Below are 27,811 nucleotides of genomic sequence, written 5' to 3'. Positions count from 1 at the left end.
AAGAAAATTACTCTTGCATGCGTCAAAAGCTGCCAGAGATCCTAATATGGTGATTGTAGTTTTAGAAACAAAAGATTTTGCAAAAGATATTTACTTGTCATAAGTAAGGCTGCGCAAAATAAACATTTCCTCTGTTACATCTTGATCGGCAGAGTGTGGTGTTTGGCTACTGATAGATCAGAAATCCAAATTCAGTAGTCTGCAGTTCTGTTGTAGAAAAAAAAGGTAAAGAAAATAAAAACATCTGAAAATAAAACGTACCGTAGGCCTACCACAAACTTTCTAAAAGCTAAAAGATTAGTCAAAACAAAGTGATGTCACAGTTTTTATAAGGGCCAAACACCAATCAAGGGCTGTGTGATTTCAGTGAGATAGCCTAACTGATAAACACACTTTAGAAAACTTTGAAAATTTAGCATCAGTTTGATGTAGGCTATCTGACGAAGGTCTCTATTAAATTTACACTAGCCTACCACAGTAGACTACATTTATGACATGCTGATGAAATAGCCTGTTGAACAAAAGCATAATTCTCTTCAGGTATTAGTTGATTGATATTTTTGCCACATTTAGTCTTGTTTCTGGTGTCGGTGTTTTCGGTTAAGTGAAGAAGGCAACTAAGGAACCCAATCTTCGTGCTCCTCTTGAAGCTTCTCATTAAGTATCCTGCCAAGACACAGGCGAGCGTTTTTTTATGAAAACCGAAACTGAAGTTTTTCTAACATGCATTAGAGTCGTTAGACGCTTTCTCGTTTCGATCACTCAACCAACACTTCGTGCGAAAATGTTTGCAAGTTTTAGAACTCGAGTAGGCTACAAGATGTTGCGATATGGTTTTGTGAAAAGAAAGCGCAGCATAAATTTGTGCCATCGATACTTCAATGTTGATAAATTTTAAGTTTGCATCACACAAAGTTGTCACACAACAAATTTTTTCAAGAGGTTAAAGTCGCTTGCCATAAATATTGTCTGTAGACAAATCAGGTCTATATTAGCCTAGTTCTATTCTGTGGAAAAAAATCAAAATTTGCGTTAAATTTTCAGCAATTTGAAATGCTTTTCTTTCAGAATTTGTTCGAATTGCGTTTAAATTTTTTTTTTTGCGCAAACAAGTTTGTGAGTTATTTTGAAGCACGTCTCTCTTCTAAGATTGATTAATCGAAGATCTCAATTTAAAATAATTTGCATTTTCTTCAAGTTTTCTATGTAATTAACATTTCTGTCGGTTCAATCCAACAATTATATGTTGTCGAATATGTAAGTTCAAAATTAACATGAAGCTGATGAAAAAATTAAATTGTCAAAACGTTTGAAACTGATCCTTGCAAAATCTTAACTGAAAATATGATTAGTGTGCATTGTGCAAGTCCAAGAACAAAGCAAAGGAATTCTTTATACAGTTTTTTAACGTTTGTCATATTATGACCCGACCTGGAATCGGACTAATGTCTTCAACAATGCAGCCTGAGTAGTTGTAGTGGCTGTTTTTCTTACAGGATGTTGTTTTTCAGAGTCAGAAATTCTCGCAACTAAGTTTTTAAGGCTGAAGCTGAAATGTTGTTAAAAGGATTACTGTTGTGTTTGACAATTCTGCTGCTGTCAATTTGCAAGTTTTCAAACGGTAAGTATTGAAAAATGCAATGAATGGTTTATTTAAGAAAAAACGTATGATAAAGTTTGAGACTAAGCACATTTCGCTAATTGTTGTATTAAGTACTACCCTGTCAAAAAACAAAAAAAATGAAGCTCAACTTTGGCTTGACATGTGTCAAGTTTTTTATTACTTTCGTTTTCAGTAAAAACAAAAATCGTCGTTTGAATTGTACGTATTCAATTATTCATAAAATACGTTTGTTTAAAAAAAGTTGTTTGAAAAGACAAAAACTAAATGATTTAACTACCTTTTGCAGTTCTTGTTCCATCTATTGTAGCATTACAAAACTTTGGGTTGCTTGAGGTTGGGATAAACAGAGTAAACCTTAGTTCTCAGAAAATCTTTGACATTTTTTCTATCTGAGAAGATTAAACCGAAAAGCTTCTTATGGCTACAAGTATAAGTTTATTTGTAAACCATCAAGTATTTTTTTAACTTTAAATTGCGAAATTTATGGAACTTGAGTTCAATAAAATACCACGCCGACCGTATAGTCTACCCGTTGTAAATCATTTTTGTTGTATTGAAAATTAACTACCACACCAAAATAATTGATTAAAATAATTTTTAATGCTTTGCATTTGTAGTAATGCAACTACAAACGCCAAACACCGGTTTTGCTTGTGATCAACAAGAATTGTGATAAAAATCCTGCCAAACGGGTTATTCTACCGAAAAATTTTGAACGAATAAATAAAACGGTTGAGAAACTGTTTGTATTGGTTTGAAGATAACCGATAAAAATATTGGCATCTTCAAATCAAATAGCCTACTAATAGCCTAAAAGTGATAGAATTTCAGACTGCCCTTGAAACAACTAACTTAGAAATAGGCTACGTCATTAATCAAACATGACTTGAGAAGCGCGAAATTCAGTTTTAGCAATGTTGATTTATAACAATATACAAAGCTTGAAAATATATAATTGATTCTATTTGAATAAGTTCCTTCTGATGATCTTATTGAGGTGAAACAGGCTGTTAAGGTTTTCAGTGAACTAGCAACTACTTTGGATGTGATTCGCTTTTCTTGGCTTTTCGCTTGGCATTGAGCACTTTTTGTAGTGTTAACAGCATTTATTGTTTTAAGTATTGTACTAAACTCCCACATGAGCCTCTTCAAACCATGAAAAGCATCCCTTCTGCAAACGAGCAAACCCCACAGCTCAAATGCCATCGTTATGATTGCACTCTCATCAGTCTAATCAAAAAATAAAGAGCCCAAAATGTTGATACTACACTCATGTTCAACAAATGTTTCGAAAACTATGTTGTCGTCATCTTCAATGCTATCAATGTAATTTATGAAATACGTTTGTAGCATTGAAGAATGAAGACAGCACAATTTTCGAAACGTTTGCAGAACATGAGTTTAGTATCTACATGTTGAGCTTTTTATTTTTTGATAAGATTAACCTGGCGTTCTAAACACCAGTCTTTTCGACATTGATTTAACGTTCATTCAACGTCAACGTGTGTGGATAGCGTGGTTGCCAAGCCGCAAAGTAACGCAAAGCTTTCACCCACAACAAACATCCCAAACATGTTTGTGTTAACAATCTTCCGCTGGTGAAAAGTAATTTCTTTGGCAATGTTTGAAAGTTTAAATTGATTAAAATCAACTTTCTTGTTACACGAATTCTTCGGCAGTGAGCCAGTAAGCAGCTATTCATTCCTATTATACTATTGTATCGCGAATTAACGCAAAATATGAGCCGACAAATCAGCAGTTGAGTTTGTAAAGAACTTCGTGCTGCATTAAACCTATCCCAACATCAGCTTCAATCTCTCAGCATTAGTTTTGATAGCTCTCCATGTGAAATAAGAGTTTCTCAGAAGTTTACTTTCAAAACTTAAACGTGACTATCACCTCATCCACCTACTGCGTAGCCTACCTGTATCATTACCACATGGCAGTCATGCTCCGCCACGGCACAGCAAATCTTCTCAATGCTAAACGAAATAACAACAAAAAAATTGTTTTTTTTTCAGATCCAAAAACATTTGAAGTTAGAAGCTTCAGCTTATTTCAGTTGCAATTAAACTCTTGGTGTTGCCTAATGAATAAATAGACCTAACAACGCGTAAACTACAGTACCGATAGCCTAAGATTTGGTGGTAGCCTATGTTGTATTTGCTGTTTCATTAATTTTCAATCTTTCATCAGGCTGCAGGATTGAGGTGTGCCGAAAACGTCGTGACGTCATTGAGGGAAGAGAAGTTTTATTAGATCTTCAGGGTTGCTCGGGAAGAACAAAGCCTTGGGTGCGTCAAGTTTCGTATTGCTTGGGAAGAAGCACGGCTGAAGTTGCATTAAAGATGAAAGACTGGTATGCTGAAACGTACGAGGAATGCACGCTGGTAAGAATAGAATATGTGTTGGGATACGCATTAATACTAGTAGGAACTTCTATCCCTCCGTCTGAGAAAGCCTCTTCTGAAGCTTAATCCTGGCAGTTTTAAATACGTGAAAAGGCTTTGCACCACTGACGTACGTTTGGTTACTTCTTCTTTGTTTGAGCTTCTGTGGCCGATGTTCCATCTTTTTACCATACAAAGGTTCACGAAGTCTCCGCACTAATGTTATGCCAGGCCATTGAGATTGACAGGGTACAATTTCTTTGTTACGTGATCTTGTTACTTCTCGTTTGCAACTGCGAGAGATTGTCCACTGAGGTAGGCTATAAGGGCGGACAGCTTTTGAATATGTAACTAATAACATCTAAGCTGCAATACCTGAACAGATTCACGTAGAAAGTATCAAAATACACATAAACCACTAACAAAAAATTACAGAAATATATTCAATTGTGATTGTGATGATTACAGTAATTGGGGAAAACGTTTGCAATTAGGCTCTTTTCAAGCGAGATCCAACGCGTTGATTCAACGCGTGCCGCTCGGGATATCCTCAGTGTTTTTTGAATCATTTTAAACACCATGTGCCAATGTATTCCTTGAATAAGAACATCGTACGTTAGGCCATGTTTAGAACACAGAAAACTATACAATAGATTGAGTTTCGCTTTCAGCAGCATGATCGTTGCTTACTTCATACCGTACTGTAGATATTAACGACCAGTTTTGCAACTAGCTTTCGGAGCACAGTTTTCTAGTCATGTGCTATGACGAAAACTCGCAGCATTAGGCTAAAACAGGTCGTTAATACCTACATTGCGAATAAAGAAAATCAAGTTAAGGATGATTTTATACTCCCAAAAAACAAATGTTCTATATCACAAACTTTTTTGAAGATATATTAGGTCTATTCTATAAAATGGATCCTTTGGATATGGTACCAGGTGAAAGAGTGTAAAATAACTTTCTGTGTAGCGAAGAGTCGTTATTGTTAGTCAGGAAACTAATATATTTTTCTTTTCTTTCCCTCTTCAGAGATGTGGCATGGTTAAGGTCGGAACCAAGAGAGATAATGAAGTTAATAGATGCGTCGATTGTTTCAAAGATGCACTTGTAGGAGCTGATTTCATGCTGTATGAGAATGTCACACTGGCTAAGATTTATGAATGTGTAGACGATTATGTTCAAGCTTCATTGAGTAATGGTGAGTGAATGCCTTGCTTATGTACACATCATACTTTTATATATAAAAAAAGAAAGATTATATTATTTTTATAGGTCCATAAACAATATCATTTGCTGGGAAAAAATTTACATTCAAAATCACTCTTTTTACTTTCTTGGCTCAATATGTGAAACGTTAAGCAAACATAAGGCAATTGGACATATTCGGTTTATTCAATTCAATTTATTTTTTGTTTGTCGGAAAATACCTGCAATGATAAAGTTACAAAATATAATGAACGGGAACAAAACCAACAAATAGAAAGGTGGCAAAACCACAGAAGTTTAAAACGTGCATGCGATGCAGATTTAAAGGTTATGTAAATGAAAGTAAATTAAGCACGGTCACCAAACTTAACAGTTTAAAATAGATGAATTAGTTGAAAGAACCAGATGACTCCACATACTTAAAGCAACTAGAGGTGTGCCAGTTGATGAGGCCATGCGGGGACGACTGAACCGTACAACCAATGCAAAAAAGAAAAATCAAAAACACGAGCATTTAAGAATAAACGCGTATACAGTGGAGTTGTATGTAACTTGGGAGTGGAATTTAAGAAGCACAACTTTGAATGAAATGTAGTATCATTAAAGGCACAGTTTCAATCAAAATAAGGCTATCCGGTTTAACGAAAAAGTCCAACAAATTGTTTTTCTTTTGCAGAACTCCCTATTTTTGAAGCAGACTCAAGATCTGGTGGCACAATCAGATTACCAACATTAAGACCAGAGAATGACTGGTGGTCTCTTACTGTGCGCCTACCCTGCAAACCACCTTTGTTTCGAGTAAGTAGAATGAGCAAGGCAGTCATGAAGTCAAACGAATAAGGCAGCGTTGTAGTCTAAATTGACATTTTCAGTGAAATGTAAACTATTTGCGCCTGAAACGTTGGCGATAAGCTAAATGAAAAGATGGTGATTCGAAGCAAGGTAAAACATACAAGAGTTACTTTTTCTGCAGTTTTGGAATGCCAATTGCATTAATTCCTTTGCTGGCGACGCACGGGCAAGGGATTTTGTTTTGGCTCAAAATAGACTCATCCACAGCGACAATATCGTGTTCCTGGCCACATTTAACGACGCCTGCAGATTCGATATAGATGACGTTGACATTATATGGAGGGAATCTGTGCCTGGTTTTGGTAAGTAAAATTAACTGTTATAATAAAAATTTTAATTTAATTCATACCTTTTACAGCTGCATTTATACAAAATCATAGGTTATTTTTTGTTGTTGTTGACTGCTACCTTAAATATAGCAGTAACTTCGTGCAGAATGGCTTTCATACAGATAATAGCTTTTTTACAAATTTTTTCTTGTTAACTGGTGGATGAAATGCTGCCTAAGTTCATAAACTTATAAACAACTATGGTAGATAAGACAGCTCTTAAAATAGTAATGTCAATCCCCATTAGCCTATGTGGCGAGATTTCTGTCATATTGAGAATCTCTTTTGTACAAATAAACTAATACCGTATTTTAGGTGCATTTTCCTAATTGACCCGATAGACAATATTTTACCTCAGATTATTTTTTATCTTATCGAGTCTGATGCTGTGAAGATTAGCATTTCGTGACTAAAAGCACAGAAAGCCTTTCTTTAATTCACATCTAAGAACATCATTAATTGTGCCTTGTCAACAGTTGCGCGTTTTTGGTTAGGCCTACTATGTGTTTTTTAAGAAAGACGCTCTATAATATCTTGCATAGTCACACTGATTACATTGAAAAAAATTTGCTTTTGCTTTTTTTTTTATTAATAGCAGCCTAGCAGTTTCGTTTGGCTTTTTCACACTTGAAGCTCATTTGTGATTTAGTCAGTTTTTAAATATATTTTCGCTTTGATTGATGAAGAACAGCACACAAAAATACATAATAAATACCAGTAAAATTATCGTCCCATGAGTTAAAGCAATCTTATACAGCTAAAAATCGATTTCCATTTGTTTGATCCTCTTCAATTAAACTTATTCAAATAGAAAACGATTCTTTTCTTTTAAGCTGCCCCTCAACTTTCATCAATCCCTTCAAGAATGCCTCCGAGAAGACAAGAAAGAGGAAACATCTTCTTTGACCCTTTAGCGTTTGCTCAGTTGCAAGAGACCGACACTCCTCCGGTTCAGGAGGGAGGAAAGCCAAGAAAGAAGAGAGGAGCGGACCAAGAACCCATGAGAGAAATTGGCATAGCCATGCCATGCAAAGTCAGCAGTTTTCAGGTAGATTCATTGCTACTCTCCTACTACGGAACTGCCAGGATTTGACGGCCAGAATAGCTTTCTCAGTCGGCGGATGAACATTCCCACAACCAACCGCATCTTGCCGCTTTTAGTTTGTTTTATTAGATGAAACCGGGGATGAAACTATGTTTTAGCATTAAATCAACAACAGCAAAATTGAAGTCTTCTTCTTTTGAAATATTCACTAAAATATTCTTGGCAAGTATTTAAATTATAAGTTAAAGCTGATTTAAAGAAGGTTATTTTAATAGCAGGAATACTGTTATAGGTTTACTTTTGGCTGATATAAAAAAAACAAAAACTTATAGGCCTAATAATAATGTTTGTTGTTATATAACGCTGTAGCCTGTCCAGTGTCCATGGCAGAATGCGTTGCTCCTCAGCGCTTTACAAAGCAGACAGTGTTAATGCAGCCGTATAGAGGCGCAACTGAGTACATTATTACCCGAATGCCCGAATCCATTCCATTGCTCAGTGCCAAGCAGGAATTACATTCAGTACCATTTTTAAAAAGTCTTTAGTATGACCCCACATGGTATCGAACCCATGCCTATCAATTGAGAGGCGGACGCATTAACTACGAAGCCAACGAGCCGGTCAATATTTTTAATCTTTTTTCAGGTTGAATTTTTTTTATCAATATTTTTTCAGGTTGCAGACAAGAATGGAAACAATTTCAATGTGTTAGCCAAAGGAAGCCGACACTTGATACAACCAAAACTTTTTCTCAATAAAACATACAACTATTCGCCCATGGAAGTAGACAACTTGCAATTTACTCTAGATTTCGGATACGACAAAACGGGATGTATTTTTGGATCAAGTGAACCAAAAATAATCGTCAATCCACCACCCGGCTGGCTAGATGGCGAAGGCAGTAAGTGGATTCATAATTGTTCCTATGCTGTTTCTCAAGCACCTTCCTTTTTTCACGTTCTTCACAAGCCTAAAGCATCCTTTTGTCAATGATGTGTGCAAGCTAAATAGTTGTCGCAGCTAATTTTTGCTGCTTGGTATTACAGGAGTAACCTGTTATACATGCCGAGGGTCAAAATCTGAAAGGGCGTGTCGACAATACGGACGTAGACAGAGATGCTTGGCTGGAGAAATTTGCCAAAGTGAAGTCCGACAAATATCGTCTACTGAGGTAAACAATCGGATACCTTTGTTTGAAAAGATTCTTCTCAGAAAAACATTGCAAACAAAAATATGTTTTTGTGTGTTCTGGAGAATAAGAAGTCACTTAACCTACATAGTCACAGGTGACAAAGCACAGGGATGTGGAGTCGGAATCGAGGAGTCAGTATGAGTTTGGCGTGTTTGGAGTAGAAGTCGTTAAAAAAAGGCCGACTCCGAATTGATGCAAAACGATGGACAATAAAATTTTGTTTGCATGTTTTTTCAAAATATTGTTTCTTGTTTTCTGTATTGCGCTCTAATACTTCACCTAAAATAGAAGTTTTCGTTCTGGTCAGTTTTTGTGATCGTCGCCAATTTAGTTTCGAGCACAACTTAAGTGAAATTAAATAAAAGAAAAAAATCCATAGTCCTGGAAAAAAGGTAAAGTTTATAAATTTAGCAACTTCTGAATCGGAGTGAGGTTTAACCAAATTTCATAAGGATTGGAAACGACGCCCAATGTTAGAGCAAAATGGTTGGAAAGCCTAGTTATAAACTAATCTAAAAATAAAGAGCCCAAAATGTAGATACTAAACTCATGTTCAGCAAATGTTTCGAAAACTGTGCTGTCTTCATCTTTAGTGCTATGTTGTAAATATAGGCAATCCCTGGTGTCGCTTAGTTTTAAATTAAATTGCGGCTGACGCCACAAGGACTAACCAAAAAGCAGTAGCGCACCCAGAAAAAAAATTAGGGGGGGGACTAATTCAGAAATGTGGGCCGAGTGAATTGCGACAATAAGCCTATTCCCACCCCTTTAATATTTAAAGGCACTCACGGCCCACAATTCTTCGGTTGCTGATACACAGGCTTGTCCATGGGAAATGTCCCATGGGATGGGATGGGACAGCACGAATTGCATTTCCCATGGGACAGTAGCTAGGCATTTTTATTTAAAAATATTTTAGACAGATTGTCAGAAATTCTTCTTGCAAAACTTTAAAATTAATACGATATGTTATGCTTGAATTGCTTTCATAGTTTACTTCACAATCATACAACACTCAAGTCTGAAAGCCATGTGGCCTGGTGTAAGGTGCTGCAGTCTGACAGACAGTTCGAGGTTTTGGAGGTTGTAGACATAAGCAGTGGCGTATCCTGGTTGATTTTCGTATATTTAATAACATTTATATAAATTTCCATAAATTTAATAACATTTATTGAATTGTATTTTGACGGGATTCCCATGGGATGGGATGGGATGAGACGGGACAGGCATGAATTGCTATGGGATGGGATGGGACAGAAAAAAATGTCCCATGGACAAGCCTATGCTGATACATCAGGATTTGTTCTCTCCATCAGATTAGAAGTTGGCCTAGTGCATCCCATGTTACCAGTACAATCAGCATCCTCATCCCTACGTCCATTCTCGCAATCTTCTATAAATCTCGACTTTTCGTCACGTATGACAAAATAGAATTAGCTTTCCGTTTGCCAACACAAATAAAGGCGAAAACAACAACTAGCACGAAAACAGTTTGTTTGCTTCAAACAGCAGCCTAAGTTTGCATCAACCAGGACAAAGTCTGCAAGCATCATTACTGGAATTCTTGCTCCATACGCTCAAAAAATGATGTTGTCTAAACTTGGTGTAGAGCCTTTCTCCATCTCGGTTGATGCTTCTAATCACAACTAGGTGAAGCTGTTTCCTCTAGTCATCAATTTTTTTAATGCTAAATTTGGAGTGGGGTCGATGCATAAATTAATTCAAAAACGTTTGTTTCATTTTGTATGAAAATTGAATTTTTTGGTTGTTCTTCTTTTGGGGTCCATGTCGATGGCAACCCTGGTTATAGCCTGCTGTAACCGTTATGTTTGATGAAGCAATGCTTTGCTTTTTCTGGACCTATGGTTTAGCCTATTGTTTTTTCGATTACAGGTATCTATTACAAAGCAATGCAAACAAAGGAGTGCCTGTCAGAACAATTGGAAGAGCAACAATCGACAGCAATGTGCACCGGGAAAACGTGGCAGTGTGTGCCGTTGTTGCTGTAGCGAGAGCCGATGCAACAGAGACGCTTTACAATGCACTTAATATTTATATCACAAACTGAATTGCGCTGTGTTCATCTATTCTATGATATAGCGATTATTATTTCATTTTGAGTCGTTTATTGAAACTTTTCGTGCCTTTGCCGTCAGAGCTCATTGTCTATGTTTATAAAGTATCCTAACTAGCATTAGCCTACTAATGTTTCAACATAAAATTAAATACGGAAGCTTTAAATAAATATTACAGCAGAACAGGCTACTTACGTGTAAGCTAGGTTAACTGACTTTTTCCTAATCGAAAACGATGGTTTTACAATTAGGCTACAACACTAAGATTTTTAACGTAAGGAATGATTGTGATTATGGTTATTCGCACCGCACAGCCTACCATATTCAGTGTTGGGCGCGATAACTCATTTTTCAGTTAAGCGATAACGATAGGCCTAATCGAAAAATGCCTAAAGCGATAACGATAAACAATAAATCAAAAAAAGTTAAGCGATAACGATAAAATTATCGCCGATAATGTCCGATAACGATAATTTTTTTTTCTTGATTAGCGCTGCTCCATCCCATGCAGCACGAACTGTTTTCATCAACATGACGAAAATTTGAACATAATATAGCCTACTGTAAAGGGACAAAACTTTTTGTAAGTTATGCATAAATAGAATCGCAACAGCGGCAGTGGGTATCAAATCTTCAACCTCTTGATCCAGAATCAAACCACTGAGGTAACGGCCGTGCTTATAATTATACTTTCAGATACCAGTTGGATGCTTTTATCAATTGAGTTACACTGCCGCTTACAGAACAATAACATAATTTACTGATAATTTTTTTTGTTTTCTTTTAGAACACTATCATTAAAGCAATGGCAGAACGCTGAGTTGTTGAGATAAGAATTCCTACAATATAGGCACTGTATTAGTGGGAATAAAAATATTTGATTGAGGTAGGCTATGTCGCATAGGTAAATGAGAAAGGTAATACTGTATTTAGATTGAATCTGTATTCAATTTTAGTTTCATTAACAAGGTGGCTAGTAAAAATATTACTTTTCATGGTCTTTCCACTTGTGTGTTGATCCAAAATAAAATTTATCGGCGATAACTGAAAAAATAATTGAGCGATAACGATAGGCGATAAAAATTTATCGCCGATAAGGTAGCCACTTTAACAAGTCGAAATTCTGCCACTGAAATTGACTACAATGCAACCGCCAACCAATCAGAACGTGTTATAAGAGGCTACCGTCCAATTGTGACCCTTCTAGCACTCACCCAGAGAGTTAATGCTTGTTTTGAACTTTATTTGGTAATTACAGAAGAAAAAGAGCAATAGCAGTGGTGAGAATCGAACACGCGTCAATGAAATGACTACTTTCTAGCCCTAACCCCTAAGCCAACCAGCTGACAAAAAATCCATCACTTAATTTGCTTTCTATGATCTTCTTTTCGCCATTTTTTACGTCACTTAAACCGTTAGCTTATGATTGGTTGGCGGTTGCATTCTAGTCAATTTCAGTGGCAGAATTTCGACTTGTTAAAGTGGCTGCCCGCCGATAATGCCCATCACTGAGTTCATATTCACCCCGAGATATCAATCTGAATTCGCATGGGTGAAATGACATCCACTGGTTGCAGCGCTTGTATGGCATAACTTGACCACTTAACTCATAGAAAAATGACAATAACATATCAAGCTTATTTGCAGTTCGTTTCTCGACACAGTAGCTAAATAACGACAATTAAAAATGTAAACTCGCATTTTCATTCTCAGTCATTCGACTGTAACACATGCTAGTCAGCATAGGCTATAGAGACCTAACACAATCATGCCTACCTGAAAATGTAGTCTGATTTGCCACATTGTTTTGGATTTACTGTTTGATAAGCTATCTTCTACATGGGTTATTAAATCTTTTCGCGCTTGGTAACAATTCAGTCAACTAAAAGCATTGAAATTTTTACAAAATAAGACTTTCGCAGATTTTGCGCTGTCAAGGCTGCTGGTGATTTTATAAAACTACGGTAACTAATTTTATCATCTTGGAAAGTGAAAACTATGATTTTAAAAGAAAATTGGTCTACAAGCAGTAACAGCAGACAAAATTTGAAAAAACGGCAGGAAACAATTTAACCTAACCTACTGTGACAGCTTTTTTAATAGCCTTCTAAGACACATAATCTTGTCAAAATTTTGTTATAAAATATAACAATTTGGTTTTATGGTGAAATCACAGCAACTTAAACGCCTCATCCAGACTTACGAGTAACTTATATTTTTCACAAAATACTTCGTTTTGACACTTGATATTTTTACCGTTTCAAATTATTTGCAAAAAAATTTGATTTAGAAAGGTCCGCTGGTAGAAAACGTAATATGTTATTGGACTTCCACAAGGCAACCTTCCTTGAATTATGAAAGAAAAACAATGCGTTAAATCACCTTACGATTAGTTTATTTGCTTACCGTAACTGACTTGCTGCATGCTAAAAACGACACATCACTTATTTTATTACCAAACAATAAAAATGTCACACAAGATAATTTCATCATCGTAAACACTCGAGGACGATTCCCAGCACAGCTCAAACAGGAACAAAACCACAAAAAAAATTTCACGCAGATAGTTTGCAGATTTAACATCTTATCACACATCCTCGGTTGGATCTCTGATTTGCAATGAGCAAGCTCATTCTAAACTTTACATGATGCCAGTTGTGGGGTCCCAGACATGACGTTGATCAGCTATGATACCCTGACCTGTTTAAGTTTTCCTTCCTAAACAATATTAAACAGGACTGTCATTAAATTTCACTTAATGAAAACCTTCAGACACAATCAACGTGACATCGATATGAAAATCAACTTGTAGATTTGACTGTCCGTGAACCAATAGACGGCTTGGAACAAAAAAGAGTCAAGGAAAAGTAAATGAGGGTCACAACCTAAACTTTAGTTACTACCAATAATATTAGAAGCACAATTAATGAAAAGTGTTAGGTTACCAATCTAAAATAGAAATCTTTGAATAGTATAGGTAGGCTACTGTATATCTGTATAAAAACGAAGTCTTTCCCGCATAAGACGATTTAAATGTCGAATAATTCCGCACATGTTTTGTTTTCCACCAACGATATGAACAGTAACCAGGCACAGTGGTGTGTGTCTTGATTTATATTTTGCTAAAGACCCTCGCTTCGTTGCGGCTAACGAGATGATGCCGAGTTGCCTCAGTAAGCTTCCGCTGTTCTCCTTCTGGATGGCAACTCGAAATTGGGGATTTCGTAACGAGAATCGGCTTGAGGTATGTCGGTGGCTGCTGGTTCTGTCTTGGTTGTCATGGTTGGACTGACACCAAGAGAAGCTTTGTGTAATTTCTCCACGTAATCAGGGATTCCTAAAGTAAAGAATTTTGTTGATTAATTGAAATGTTGAAAAGTAACTTCAGATGCTTACAGTCGACGTGTCACTTAATGAAGTTCAAACAGCAGACAACAACAGGTACAATGGTACATCTACTCAGCCATTTACCTGGATTTTCGGATTAAATTCAGGCTGAAAGAAGGTCTTACTCTCACTAGCTACAGACACGATTTATTTTATAAAGCTGATTGCAAAGCTCAACAGGTCTCTATCACAGCACCAGATGATTCAGACAATACACGAAACTCACCAGCAGAGACAACCCACGAGGAGAGACGTGAAGGAATTTGTGTTTGCGGGTTATCGCAGTAGGTTAGTAGGTAATCCAAACCAGGCTCATCCATTGATTTGTGAGGCTTGATCACCATGTCGGAGATATAGAGAGGCACACGCACATGATCCGGAGAAGTTTTGCATTGAGGATGGTCAACTGATCTGAACAACATGGTACAACCGTGAATGTAAGTACAATAAAGATCGCCACCCACGGGGGTTTAGAGGCATGCGCGGATCTCGGAGTTATTTTCGGGGGGGGGGGGGGCAGAAAATTTGAAAATCAATTAAAAAGAAAGAAAAAGATAAAACAGGTAAGCCTATGAACAATGATACTACGACAAAAACGATATGCTATAAAATAGACATTAAAACAGCCCTTTTCATCAATTGTGAATGTTTAACAAACAAATTTTGCTAAGCATGCAAAGTAAACTTGAGACCTGGTTTAAACCCTGTATGCATGACCAATTAGATATTTGTATGTTTGCAGGCATATACGGTAATTGATTGAAATTATAATGAAGACTAAAAATTATAAAACAGCCATTCAAGGCTTCAGATTGTTTCAACTGACGTCGTTTGGTTCAGCGTTGGTTTCAGCTGAGTCAGCTCCAACAAATGTTGCTATTAAAATGTATTTGAAGTTGTAGGAAAGAAAATAACGGAGTCTGGTCGATGGATAACTTCAACCATTCCCCCTCGGCTCGCCCTGGGACTAATATCAGCTGTTTAGAAGTGCTCATCAAACCATTTGATGCGGAAACGTACAATTTTAACAATTCCTCACAAAAATTCGGAGGGGGGAGCGGGCCCCCATAAATCCGCGCTTGTTTAAAGGATAACTTGGCCCCGCTGCCAATGAGATCAGGAGATCTTTAAAATAATATAAAAATAAGAACAAGATATCTCTGAGGACAAGTTAAAAACTGCCTGAAGGAGGGGAAAACTAGTACATTGTTAAGGAAAGGGGTAATTTTTCCTTAATGATCAAAGATTGTATTTGAAAAAATGGATTGGATGAAAATGTTCTACCTCGGGGGAAGACGAAGCGTCTGCTCAGTGTACACAGTACAGCCTGTTTCGACGTAGTTGGCTGTCTTTAGCATATATCTTAGTGAAATCAAAATCTCAAAAATACCTTGCCAGCAGCACCATGACGTTTTCGTTGGAAAATATCTGTAAAAAAACAAACAAGATTAATAACAATCCGAAGTAACAATGCGCAAACTACGCATTATCGAACCTACTTGTTCTTTCATAAGCAGGATAGTAGAGGGGTAACTGCAGGATGTCTTCATAAAACATCATTGTATTTGGATATTTCAGGCCAAACCAACGTAAGTATATGAAAACGTTTGAATGCCCATAATCTACTTTTCTAGCAGTGTTTGTTTGATGAAAAAGTTTAAGCAGAAAATCCACACTGCTTTTTGATTTGTTCACTTGTCGTACAACACGGTAATGCACATCCTTAGATCGAATAAAGCAAGCTGCGACGTACATTCACAATAAAACAATGTGCTTTTGTAATTACATTTTTTACTTTATTAAATAAGCATTACTGGAAAATAAAAAGCAATAGTAGGCTTTGACAGAGCTTTGATATACTGTACAGTTTCGGATTTCTTATACTTAGTATACTGTGATTTTTTATATCTCATACATCAATTCAATTTTTAAAATTGCAACAGTTAATCAATTAGACCAGGGGTCACCAACTGGCGGCCCGCCACGCTGTTATGAACGGCCCGCGAAAGGTATCAGCGCACAAGGCACAAGTATAACCAAAAATGCTTTTCTTGAGGAGTTAAACAGCGTGAAGGCAAAAAATACTTTCAGGGAAGCATATTTTCGCTTTGCATACGATTCCACAGACCGACCAATCAGATTGTAGTTCTTGGTGGGGGTCGTTTAAAGTTATTCCAATGCGATTCCAGCCACATTGTCCCAGTGATTGATTTCGAATTTCGAAAATGTTTGTGAGCATAGGGTTGCTTATTTCAAGTTTATAAATGTCCTGTAAACACCAGTGTGCGTTTCACCGTTATTGGGTTTCACGAGCAGTTTTCCTTTATGTAAGTTTTTGTTGGCAGAATAGTTCGGTGTGCCAACTCAATTTATAATAAATTGGAAAAATGTTATATATAAATTTAAAGACTTTTTCTGGTATTATGAAAATATTTAGCTTGGTACTGCAAAATGATGTTAACAATTCTTGCCATGCTAATAAGCACCGCAAGTGACATTTGTCTAGTAATCAAGGAAAGACGGTTTTATAGACTCTCACAAAAAGGATGAAAAACCAACTCATTGCTTTTTTAGAGAGAGCACTGTTCATGAGTTACGATAGAAACGTTTTTTCGGTGATTTTCTCAAGCGTTTGTTTCATGGTGCCAGGTTTCTTTCTCCCTGTTATTGGAGCCTATTTTTCGCTGATATGTTTGCAGGTCACTATTGTTGCCTTTATTGCAATGTGTCAAACTTTTCCATGTTTACTGAAACTGTTAGTTGCAAGATATCTTTTGTGAAGAGAAGTAACAACACCACTCTTGCTTGGCGATGAATATTCTGATGAAACCGCTCGCCTTGCTATCTAAGTGCGCAAAACAAGTGGCCTCGTTTATTAAGCAATGTCAAAGAAGTCAAAAGTGTTGTTAAAGGAGCTTGGCCTGGCAGCAGCGTTGTTCGACTAATTTTGTTGCTGCGGTATTCGTAGATAAATATTAACAACATGTAACGCTGGATACTGGGTACGAAATGCGTTTTTTTCTAGCATAAAAGTCAACCTACCTAAAATTTTGTTAGTGCGGCCCGCCACAGCTCTCCTAAGTGCCAAATGCAAAAAAGGCCCTAAGGCCCGCATGCAAAAAAGGTTGGTGACCCCTTAATTAGACTATTTGATTAAATAATTTTTAACATGATGTTTTCTCCAGCAATTTTTTATAAATGGCTTTATTCAAATGTCCCATTGTACTGTAATAGCTAGAAGATTTTAGCGATTTCGCGTTTGATTTTTGTGATATACAGCATTTACGATGTCGACACTGCACATATTTCTTGTTTTGTCCTTAAAGCTCAGAGCAAGAAAAAACGTAGTGATTTCTAACGTTTTGTGTGATTTGACTTGGAATCGAACGTAAATCTTTCAGATGCATAAATCTGAACCTCTCGTACATTACACTGGCAAAGCGAATATAAAATCAACATAGCGGGGATGAAAAGCCATTGTGCAAAACGGGTCTTGATAATCGCCACTTGCCATTTTTTCACGACTGCAGTTTGACGCATTTTTTGCCAGTCTGGTTAGTCATAGCGTGTTACATCACAATTGCAATTGTGACGCATAAATGGAATTATTGAATTACTTGTTCTAAAATAGGATTGGCCGGCAGCTTAGGTATCAGGATGAGAAGTAGGCAAGGGAACAGCATGCGAAACAAAAAACGTGTGAAAAAACGAAAACGCAAAACTAAAAGAAAAAGCTCGAAAAAAAAGAAAGTGAAATTCTACGTAGGTAGTTTCATAAAGGAGCCGAGTAAAACCAGGTCAGGCATACGGTACTCAGGAAAAAATACAGATAGGCGGTCTGCAGAATGTAAGTTTAATTCTCTTGCTTTCTCTAAAGACAGATTTTTATCCGACTCTCGGGTTACATTGCAATCAGCACAGAGTCAGTGCAGTTGCAAACAGTGCATAGAAAAACGTAAAAAGGAAGAGGCAGCAGATGTCACAAGTCGAAACAAAGACTGTTCTGCGAACGAGCAAGATAGAAATAAACTGAAACAATCTTCTGGAAGCTTGGAAGTAAGCTCAAGATCATGCAAAAAAGTTCGCGAAAAGTACAGGATAAGAAAATCAAAAGTAAGAAAAGCATGCGCCAGTAAGAAGTATAACAAAAAGAAAAATTCGAAAAACACAAATCACCCTTTAGAAGTAAGCGTACCAAACTCAAGCCACCGCCATAAAACCCGGTATACACGCGAACAGTGGCCATATTATAGAAGGAAGAAAAGGTGTAGGAAAAGTAAGTCACTGTTGAGGTATGTGTTGAAGAAAAAGCGAAAGGAAAAAGAAATCTCCTCGAGCTCAAAGTGTTGTAATTGCTGCAGTAAATGCATGGATATGTTATTGGAATACATTAAAGAGGAAATCTCCAAGCAAAATTTTAAAACAAAGAAAATTAATTCTGAAAGCTCAATAAAGCAACGGCAAATTTGTCCGAAGAAAAACGGAGTCTGCAAAGCAAGAAGACACAAATCCGATAGCTCAATGCCAAACGTTAGCGCAGGCGAAGGAAATTTGTTCAGTCGGATGACAGCTAAGAACGATTCTGCTGACATTTTCTTTCCTACAAACCATAACGGGAATGTTAACGCCTGGTATAGTGTAACATTACACGGGTTTGGGAAACCCAATAGCCAGGGAACGAGTTGGAATATAAGCAAGAACCAATCGTCAAATGAAACGATGCTCCCTTTGTCAAGACGTTTCAATACAATGCAAAACAGACAAACAAAAAGTAAACCACAATCAAGAAAAAAACTATGTAATAAGAAGGTAAAAAGTCCGTCAAGCAAAGTTAATGACACTTTCATGAAGAAACTAAACAAACAGCCAGGAAAACGCCTCGTGAAAAACGATGTTGGAAAAAAAAGAAAGTCAAAAAAAGAAGAGGTTCCGGTAGCTCCAATTCCCAGTTGCGGCGGAAAATGTCCACCAGCGAAGTCATGCTTCAAAAAAGTCCAAGTGAAGAAAAAACAGTCCTGTTGTTCATCTGACTGCAAGTGGCCAGCAGAGCTCAATCAACAGATAGTGGATGAAGAATTCGACGATTTGGGAGTCACTGCTTTTCCCGGAGCACCAGTACCAAGTGGGCGCGTCCCAACTTACATTGCCATGGTGAAGACAGCCATACGAGATCTGAAGCCTTTTTCCTTAACAGGAAAAGACGCTATTTCCAAGTACATTAGCCTATCAAATATATGTTGTAACTTTATAACCTGAATGTAGTTAGTTTTGCAGAAATAGCCATAAAGCACTAAATAACACGGGATTTGGAAGTGTAGATATTCAGTCTACTGACGAGTTATAACGTAGTTCTAACTGTTTTGAGGTCATGCATGGCGGGTCATGACTTGTTCAAGATCTAAATGAGATATTCTTCATCGGGAGAAAGTTTTTCTTAATAAAAAGTTTATTATTCAACGTTCAAACGTCAAATAACCAAAACGTAAGTACACCGTCTACAAATCATGACGATTGTGATATCGTGATATCACAATCGATATCACATGACGATTGTGATATCGTGATATCACAATCGATATCACATGACGAGAGTGATATCGTTTTTGAGGAAGCTTTTGGTGCTTAGTGACATTGACATGTGCCCAAACCTACCTTTGCAGAGTGATTAACGGAGATGTAAAAATTGTCTTTCTTTGTTGTTGCTAACAGTAAAGTTAGTTTGTATTGACAAGGTACATACAAATTCGGTACAACATGCGAAACGACGATTTGCTCACTTACGTTCTTAAGTGGATGTGTGACATGGGAGTACTGAGGAAGAGATGCGGACAATATGATTTCAGTGGAAAAAGGTATACACGAAGACACGAAAGTTACGTCACAAAATAACCTGATTTTTAAGGGGCTGGATTGAGATAGCGCAAAACTAATTTTGATGCCATGTACCGTCATGTAAGTTACTGAAGGACAATGCCAATGCTCTTGAAAGGAGGATAGGAGTCTAGGGATTGAACTTTTGATTAGTCGAAACATTACCCTACTGTAAATATTGAAGTGGTCCGGCTTGGACGGAAACCAGTCGCTTGTGAAATAATTGTTCAAGTTGATTGTAGTTGCGTGAGAGCTACAAGCAAGCACTTGGCCAGCTGCACATTTACTGTAGGTCGACACAGTCTCTGCAGTTGGTTCCAGGTGTTTAGTCCGTCAAGACAGGTCTTATGGGGGCTCTTATTCGTCAGACACTGCTCTCTTTCGGCGAAGTGCTTGTGTGTCCATTGATCTCCGGGATAAGAACAGATTTAATTTTCAGTGTGGATTTATCTCTGCACTACGAGACGGTTGAGCTGAATTGTAACCGAAGGTCTGTTATTTAGGTTAATCAAAAAAGAAACAGTTGCTGTCTTGAGGAAAGGCAGAGGGTGCGCGGTGAAGTCGATTCTGTGTGGAAGCGTGAGGTAAGCTTCCTTCTCAACGCCGTAAGTTGTTCAGAGGTCTGGTATGTAAAGGATCTATATCTGAATAGTGCTCACCATTCTCATTATTAACCTTTAAATTTGCTAGAATCCTTCTCAGGTTATTTCTTCGTGTAAGCTATTTATTGAAAGCTGTCTTCACCTCATTTCCACTGTGAACTCACAATTCCCGCAGTTATTTCTGCAGTTTAACCATATAATCACATAAATAAGGACAAACAAGACTGAATCACGCCGACTCCTGTCTAACATAATCCTCGTCACCAAAAGTAGATCAAAATTGGTGTTAAAGTTGGTTTCACCAGAACTCGCTGAATAAAGTTCAAGATGTTACTTTTCTCACACAACCAGTCTAAAAGAGTGAAAACTCACTCCGCATCGAAAAGGTATGAAACCGAAAAAAAAAAGTATTGAGCTTAGTGTGATTTTGATTTCTAAATTTTGCAATATATACTGTTTCTTTTAGACCTTGTCAAAGGAATGTTGCGTGCAGAGTAGCACAAAGAGCTTGCAGGGCACCTCCCAGATGCAGAGCTCCACCCAGATGCAGGGCTCCACCTCGATGCAGAGCTCCTCGGAGATGTAGAGCCCCTCCAAGGGGATGTACGGCCCCTTCAAGAGGATGCAGAGCTGATACAGGATGTAGGGCTCTTCCGCCGGGATGTAGAGTTCCATATAGGGCTTGCAGGACTACAGCTAGAGGTTGTAAAAGAAAATGCAAAAAAGTGAGAATTTCGTATTAGTTAAGGAGTATATCAGAATAAGCAGAACAGTGTGACTAAATTGTGGCAATCATAGTAGGTAGGAAGAACTACATTCATGGACTGCTCAGAAAGTTTCTTTTAACGCTGTGTAGTTTATAAACAAATACAACGTGTAATCTTGCAGTAGAAAGAAAAGGTAGGCTATTCTAATTATATATATCAAACAATGCAAGTTTGCAGTTTTGCGACAAAAACTTTTCAATAGAACGTAATTTTTACTGTTCAAACTGATTCTAAAATACTTGTAAGATTTTGCTTTTAAAATAATTGTTCCACAGATATAATGTATATCATCAATGAGTTTTCATTCTTAAACAGATTATCCTGCATTTATTGGATATTGGTAGCACTTTGTGGATTCGTAATGTGAAGATAATTTTTAACATTAACAGTTTAGACGAAGTTTTTTTCTTTATGTTTATACGAACCGGTAAATGCGGTTTGCGTTTTACACAGGCATGTAGAAGAAAATGCTGCGCAAAGCGTAGAAAAACTTGTCCAAGAAGGAAGCCAGCATGCCGGGCTAAGTGCACATGCGCTAAAGAACTTGGCGCAGTCAAAAACAGAATAAAAGTTAGGACTCGGTATGTGCGTAACAACGGGAAAATATACAAGCAGGAAGAATTTATTTGAGATGGGTTGGGATGTGTCATTTGTCAACTAATAAAGTGCAATAAACATAAAATCAACTTGCTGGCATGCTACAATCGATTACTTTGATTAAGATGAGTACTTTTTCAACTGAGGCTATGAACCAGTTTAAGGTATTAAATAATTTGATGCTGCAGATGCAGTACTCCTAAAGTGAACCACCCAGAAAGATACACAAAACAGCTTCATTTGTAGAATACGGGATGCTTGAAAAGCATTGCAAACGGCATAACTTTACATGTTTGCTGCTGGTAGTCTACGCCTGATTGCTCCCACATTTTGATATAGTCGTAAATGACATACTAACATCATGAAGAAAATCGATGTATTAAGTGAAGTGCCATAAATTGAGAAATCTCACGGAAATGTGTCAAACTTCATTTTCATGTACAATTGTACATGTGTGTACTGTACACTGTACAGTATATTACCTTTTTTGGCCAAGGGTTTCAATTGGAGCAATAGAATGAAGTCTGTTAAACTGTTGTGGTGCTTTAGGGGTTAGGTTAGTACAGATTTCATTGCAGCATGTATGCATCCTCCTTTTTCAACAGATTGATCATAATGTTTGATCAGCTGTGATCTCCCTTATGAACTGCCTCCATTTTGTTCTGTCTTGTTTTTATTAGTGCTTCCGGCACGCTTTTTATTCCCGTAATTTGCTTAATATTGTCAAAATATTTCCTTTTTTGTCGTCCTTTTGTATGCATTAGGACAGTGATTTCAATCAGTGTTCCTTGCAACATGTAACAAGCAGCCTTATAGAGCAAAAACATGAAAATTCTTGCAAGAAGCCAAGTGTCCATCAATTGTAATAAACAGAGGACAGACCAATGCATTTGAATAACAACAAATTAACATTACAATAAAATTGTCTGCTTACTTTCGCTCTTCTGATGTAGACGTATTCTCTGGCTTTGAACGGGTACTGCAAAACAAGGGACACGTGTAAACAGCCACGTACAAGTACCACTAACAATCTTCTTTCATCTGTTCCCTTTGTTCTTCGAATAGCTGTACAGTGTACACGACCTGATGCCGCAAGTGTGGACGCCGTGAGCACGAATGCTGCAAGACCTCACGGCCGCGAGATATGAAACCTGGTTGTTTCATGTATTTGTTGTTAGGACTGTGCTGCTCAGAGGTCCCGTTTGCAGTGCTAGTGCAGCGCACTTAAATTTCTAAATGACGCAAGTTATTTCACCAGTCGGTGTCATGATATAGGGATCACGCCATTAGGACGTGCTTCGAACAGATGGCGCTGAAAGACGTGAGTCAACCAAGTAAACCTACCGATGTCAAGAAATTAAAACCCTGCAACGCATTGACATGACAGCAATTATCCTAAAATATTCAGCAAGAGAAGAAGTTACCTGAAAATTACAAATTAATACGTACGGGAAAGTAAGAAATCCAACGCATTAATACGTACGGGAAAGTAAGAAATCCAACGCAGTACTTGCTCGCCGGAAGCCCTGTTTTCATCAACAACATTTATATCTATGACAAGATTGTCCCATTTTCTTCTGTAATCAAGATCGACTTGGACAGTAAAAAATTGCTTGGCGGAGATATCGTGAAATCTGCCATACACTGCATAAACATAGCTTGTAAAAGGACTTTGTTATGTATTTGTTACTTTAATATACATAACATGTCACGAGGCGTCTCAATGCATCCGGTCGCTCGATTGTTAAGAGCTTGAAAACTAAGCAGTTTGTCAAATCATGTGAAAAGAATACAGTCGGGCCTTCTCTTCCCCAAATGCCAGTTAATAAAAATTCTCTAACATCATTACCTGATAAAATAAGTCCAATGAAAACTGCTTGGACTTATAGCGTCATACAAAACAACAACTGATAAAATATATATGCAAGGTAAGTGTGAAGATAACTAGGCACGAGACTATGCAAAAGTTTGGGCCTGAATTGTTATGTAAAATAACAGATTCGTTGCAAGTGCATTAAGAATATTAGAAAACCACCCGGACCACAATTTTAATATGAAATACGTATATACAATTATACATCTATGCGAGTTTTACTGTACATAGACAAAACTGTGTCATTAAGTGACAAACATGGGGATTGTAGTCTGCTAAGTATCCCACCGTATACCTTTGTATTGCATGAACCCTGTGTCCTTGAATGGCATCTTCCAAATTTTGGTATTTGGTTCATCCAAAACTGTTTCCCAATCAGTTGGTAGGTTTTTATGATCTAACAGACATGTTAAAGAAGTTTACTTTAGAAAATAGAACTGTTACTGCAGACTAGTGAAAACGTTGACATATTTAGTACATGGTACATATATGATACAATATACATGGTTCACAGTGCAGATAAAAAGAAATCAGAATTTAAGTTATTTTACTGTAGCCTACAATAATTGCCTATTTTATATTATGGGTAGCCTACTTTCATTGCAATAGTCAAAACACATTTTTTTAATCAAAGGAATTTTTGATAGAAGCGAAAAGTAATTATTTACAATGTCATTGACTAAACCAGGGCTACTCAACTGGCAAATCGCGGTCCGAATCCGGACCTTCTGGGTATTGATGGTGGACCTTGAGCTTTTGGAAGAATAAAGTCATTACTATGTTTCAGGGCATGTTTAAACAGATTTCTACTGAAAGGAAGCAATTTTTTTCTGTGATTAACCTAGTAGCTGGGGGGCGAAACCCTGGACAACATTTTGTCAAACATCCAAGTCGAGTTACATTTTGCCTAAAAACAATGATTTGGTACTGGTACCGTACTGATAGTTTGACTTTCGTGGTTGCGTATAAAATAACTTACCGGATCGCTAAAAATGTTCAACTTGTCAAACTGGACCTTTGTTAACACTAGTTGAGTAACCCTGGACTAAACCTTAAATTGTAATTTTTAAATCAAAACAATAGTATTAACTAATTAATATATGAGTTTTGTTGTATATAACTTTAATTTTACAGTGTGAGTACAAAGTAGTGTTCTCGGTATGTTCAAAATACGATTTTTTTCAGAAAGTTGGTTTATCAATCAAATTCCTCATGTATGTGTATATATTATAATGAATCGAAATGATGACATTTACTCTCCTGCTATCAAAAAAAAATAATAATTGTTTGTTTGGCCAATTTAAATTGGTTTTATAGTGATTGTAAACGGTGCAGTGGTGTGTGTAGACTTTGATTCTTCATGACTCATACAGGTCACTTTCTGCTTATATTGAAGTTTCTTGTTCATGGATATTGCATAACATTTAAACTTCTTTGTTTTGAAGTTGAATTTCATTTTGCATGTTTAGTTGGTTTACAGCAACATGGTCTAGTGTCTTTGCATGCTACACAGGTAGTCAATACCTGATCTAGCTCCTTGAAGATTGAAGAAGTTAGTCGTGTCTGATTGATGAAATGTTGTAATAACTGCAGATAATCACCTTGTGATAGTTCAGCTTTGTTTATACCAAAAGAACATATCGTGTTATTGAATTAAAGCAGCCTTGTTCAATTTGCGAAATATTTAAAGCAAAGAAAGTATCAAACCTATTTCAGAAGACAACTTGCTTCCATTATGAGAAACCATCTTCTCAAGCATTGTCAATTCATCAATGTATCTGTAAAAGTACAACAACGTCAGTAAATATTATCAGCATATGTTTAACATTTGCAAATTTTCAAGTTAGGATTCAATAGAGTCGACAGTATATACAAACAGAAATTCAATTGCTTTAGGACAGGGGTCACCAACTGGCAGCCCGCCATGCTGTCATGTGTGGCCCGCGGAAGGTATCAGCGCACAAGTAAAACCAAAAATACTTTTCTTGAGGAGTTAAAAAACATGAAGGCAAAAAATACTTTCCGGGAGGGATATTTTCGCTTTGCTTACGATTCCATCGACCGACTAATTAGATTGTAATTCTAGGTGGGGGTCGCTTAAAGTTATTCCAATGCGATGTCCAACCACACTGTCCCAGTGGTTGATTAAAACGTCTGTTTTCGAATTTCGAAATTGTCTGTCAGCATAGGGTTGCTTATTTTAAGTTAGTAAATGTCATGTAAACACTAGTGTGCGTTTTACTGCTATTGTGTTTCATGAGCAGTGTTTCCTTTATGCAAGTTTTTGTTGGCAAAATAGGTCGGTGTGCCACCTCAATGTATCACAAATTGGCAAAATATTATAATAAATTTAAAAACTTTTTCTGGTTGTACAAGAAAATATTTAGCTTACTACTGCAAAATGTTTTGCCATGCTGATAAGCATCGCAAGTGACAGTTGTCTAATAATCAAAGAAAGACGTTTTTAAAGACTCTCACAAAAAGGATGAAAAACCAACTCATTGCTTTTTAGAGGGAACACTATTCATGAGTTACGATAGAAACGTTTTTTCGGTGATTTCCACAAGCGTTTGTAATTTGTTTTATGGTGCCAGGTTTCTTTCTCCCTGTTATTGGAGCCTGTTTTTCACTGATATGTTTGCAGGTCACTAGTGTTGCCTGTATTGCGATGTGTCAAACATTTCTTTGTTTACTGAAACTGTTAATTGCAAAGTTGCAAGATATCTTTTGTGAAGAGAAATGACGACACCATTCTTGCTTGGCGATGAATATTCTGATGAAACCGCTCGCCTCGCTATAAGTGCGCAAAACAAGTGGCCTCGTTTATTAGACATTGTTAAAGAAGTCAAAAGTCAAAAGTGTTGTCAAAGGAGCATGGCCTGGCAGCAGCGTTGTTCGACTAATTTTGTTGCTGCGGTATTCTAAGATAAATTTAACAACATGTAACGCTGGATACTGGGTACGAAATGCATTCTTTTCTAGCATAAGAGTTAACCTACCTAAAATTTTATTAGTGCGGCCCGCCACAGCTCTCCTTAGTGCTAAAGTGACCCGCATGCAAAAAAGGTCGGTGACCCCTGTTTTAGGAGAAGCAACTTTATCAAAAATGTTATTTTTATAATTTGTAGAATTTATGTATGTGACCAACTCAGCCGAAAAAAATTGACTTTGTTAATAACCACTCACTCTTGTATTTCCAAATCACTAAACCCATTATCTTCCCATGGGAAAGTACATGCTGCAGCTGCAAAAGTGCAAACTGGCCGACTTGGATGTATATTTCTTATAACTGTTGTTATAAGTTTTTTATGTCCAAAATCATCGTATAAACGGCGATAAAATGAATACGTTTTATGAGCATTTTTGAATCGTTGTTCAAAAGGAGTTATACAATACTTGCTCAAGGCATCGTATAGCCTTCGACAGTAATGTGTTTTGACAGAGGAAGATGGTTTAGGCAAAGTGAAGACAAATGTTTGCTTGATTCTGCCAGTCCAGTTCGTAAATCCTTTGCATTGCCGGTTTGATAATCGTGAGAATTGTCTCGTCATCATAAACCTGCCCAAGTACATGATGCTGAGCAGACTATGCAAATATTTCACATAATTTGATATTTCACAATACAATATCTTTTGCACTCACAACTTTTATAACCTGTTTGGTAATTTAGAAAAAAATTAGTTAGTTGATGTATTGTTTCACACAAAAGCTAGCTTAATGCATGTGGCTCAGATTATCAGACTGCATGCCACATTATTATTATCCCCCACTGTCCCACATACCAACCCCAGGATAGATATATAGACCTAACAACGCTTGATGAACACACAATTCATTGGCTGCTGTGCCTGGATATACTGGTAACACGGTGACCTGCGGCAGCGTCAAACACAAGAAAAGCAAACAAGGCAAATACAACCATTTTGACTTTGAATGCGAGAAAGGCTGAAGCTATGATTACCTTACATCCCTTGATCATGAAATCAACTCTCATCACA

At 37.1% G+C, this 27,811-nt stretch overlaps 3 protein-coding genes across 3 annotated transcripts; 2 read left to right on the top strand and 1 right to left on the bottom strand.

Annotated features, from left to right (window-relative positions):
* Positions 1-1,493: 1,493 nt before the first annotated feature.
* Positions 1,494-10,833, top strand: LOC145782479 (uncharacterized). The gene is made up of 9 exons (XM_082594276.1): positions 1,494-1,621; positions 3,821-4,014; positions 5,047-5,215; positions 5,900-6,021; positions 6,197-6,377; positions 7,238-7,452; positions 8,125-8,350; positions 8,496-8,620; positions 10,535-10,833. Exons 1-9 carry the CDS (start codon positions 1,555-1,557, stop codon positions 10,688-10,690), a joined length of 1,455 nt encoding a protein of 484 aa, XP_082450402.1. The 5' UTR covers positions 1,494-1,554; the 3' UTR covers positions 10,691-10,833.
* A 2,316-nt stretch (positions 10,834-13,149) lies between these two features.
* On the bottom strand, positions 13,150-27,463 carry LOC145781805 (stAR-related lipid transfer protein 7, mitochondrial-like). The gene is made up of 8 exons (XM_082593476.1): positions 27,000-27,463; positions 25,521-25,591; positions 24,109-24,210; positions 23,424-23,584; positions 22,875-22,919; positions 15,494-15,531; positions 14,330-14,514; positions 13,150-14,053 (listed from the first exon to the last, which is right to left on the bottom strand). The coding sequence occupies exons 1-8, from the start codon at positions 27,383-27,385 to the stop codon at positions 13,887-13,889; spliced, it is 1,155 nt and encodes a 384-aa protein (XP_082449602.1). The 5' UTR covers positions 27,386-27,463; the 3' UTR covers positions 13,150-13,886.
* Positions 17,754-22,044, top strand: LOC145781804 (uncharacterized). Its single transcript, XM_082593475.1, has 5 exons — positions 17,754-19,316; positions 19,836-19,955; positions 20,478-20,558; positions 21,043-21,301; positions 21,797-22,044. The coding sequence occupies exons 1-5, from the start codon at positions 17,761-17,763 to the stop codon at positions 21,971-21,973; spliced, it is 2,193 nt and encodes a 730-aa protein (XP_082449601.1). The 5' UTR covers positions 17,754-17,760; the 3' UTR covers positions 21,974-22,044.
* Positions 27,464-27,811: the final 348 nt, after the last annotated feature.

The sequence above is a fragment of the Aplidium turbinatum genome, chromosome 13 (assembly GCF_918807975.1).
Source record: "Aplidium turbinatum chromosome 13, kaAplTurb1.1, whole genome shotgun sequence".
Classification (NCBI taxonomy): Eukaryota; Metazoa; Chordata; class Ascidiacea; order Aplousobranchia; family Polyclinidae; genus Aplidium; species Aplidium turbinatum.
This window is presented reverse-complemented; position numbering and strand designations above follow the sequence as displayed.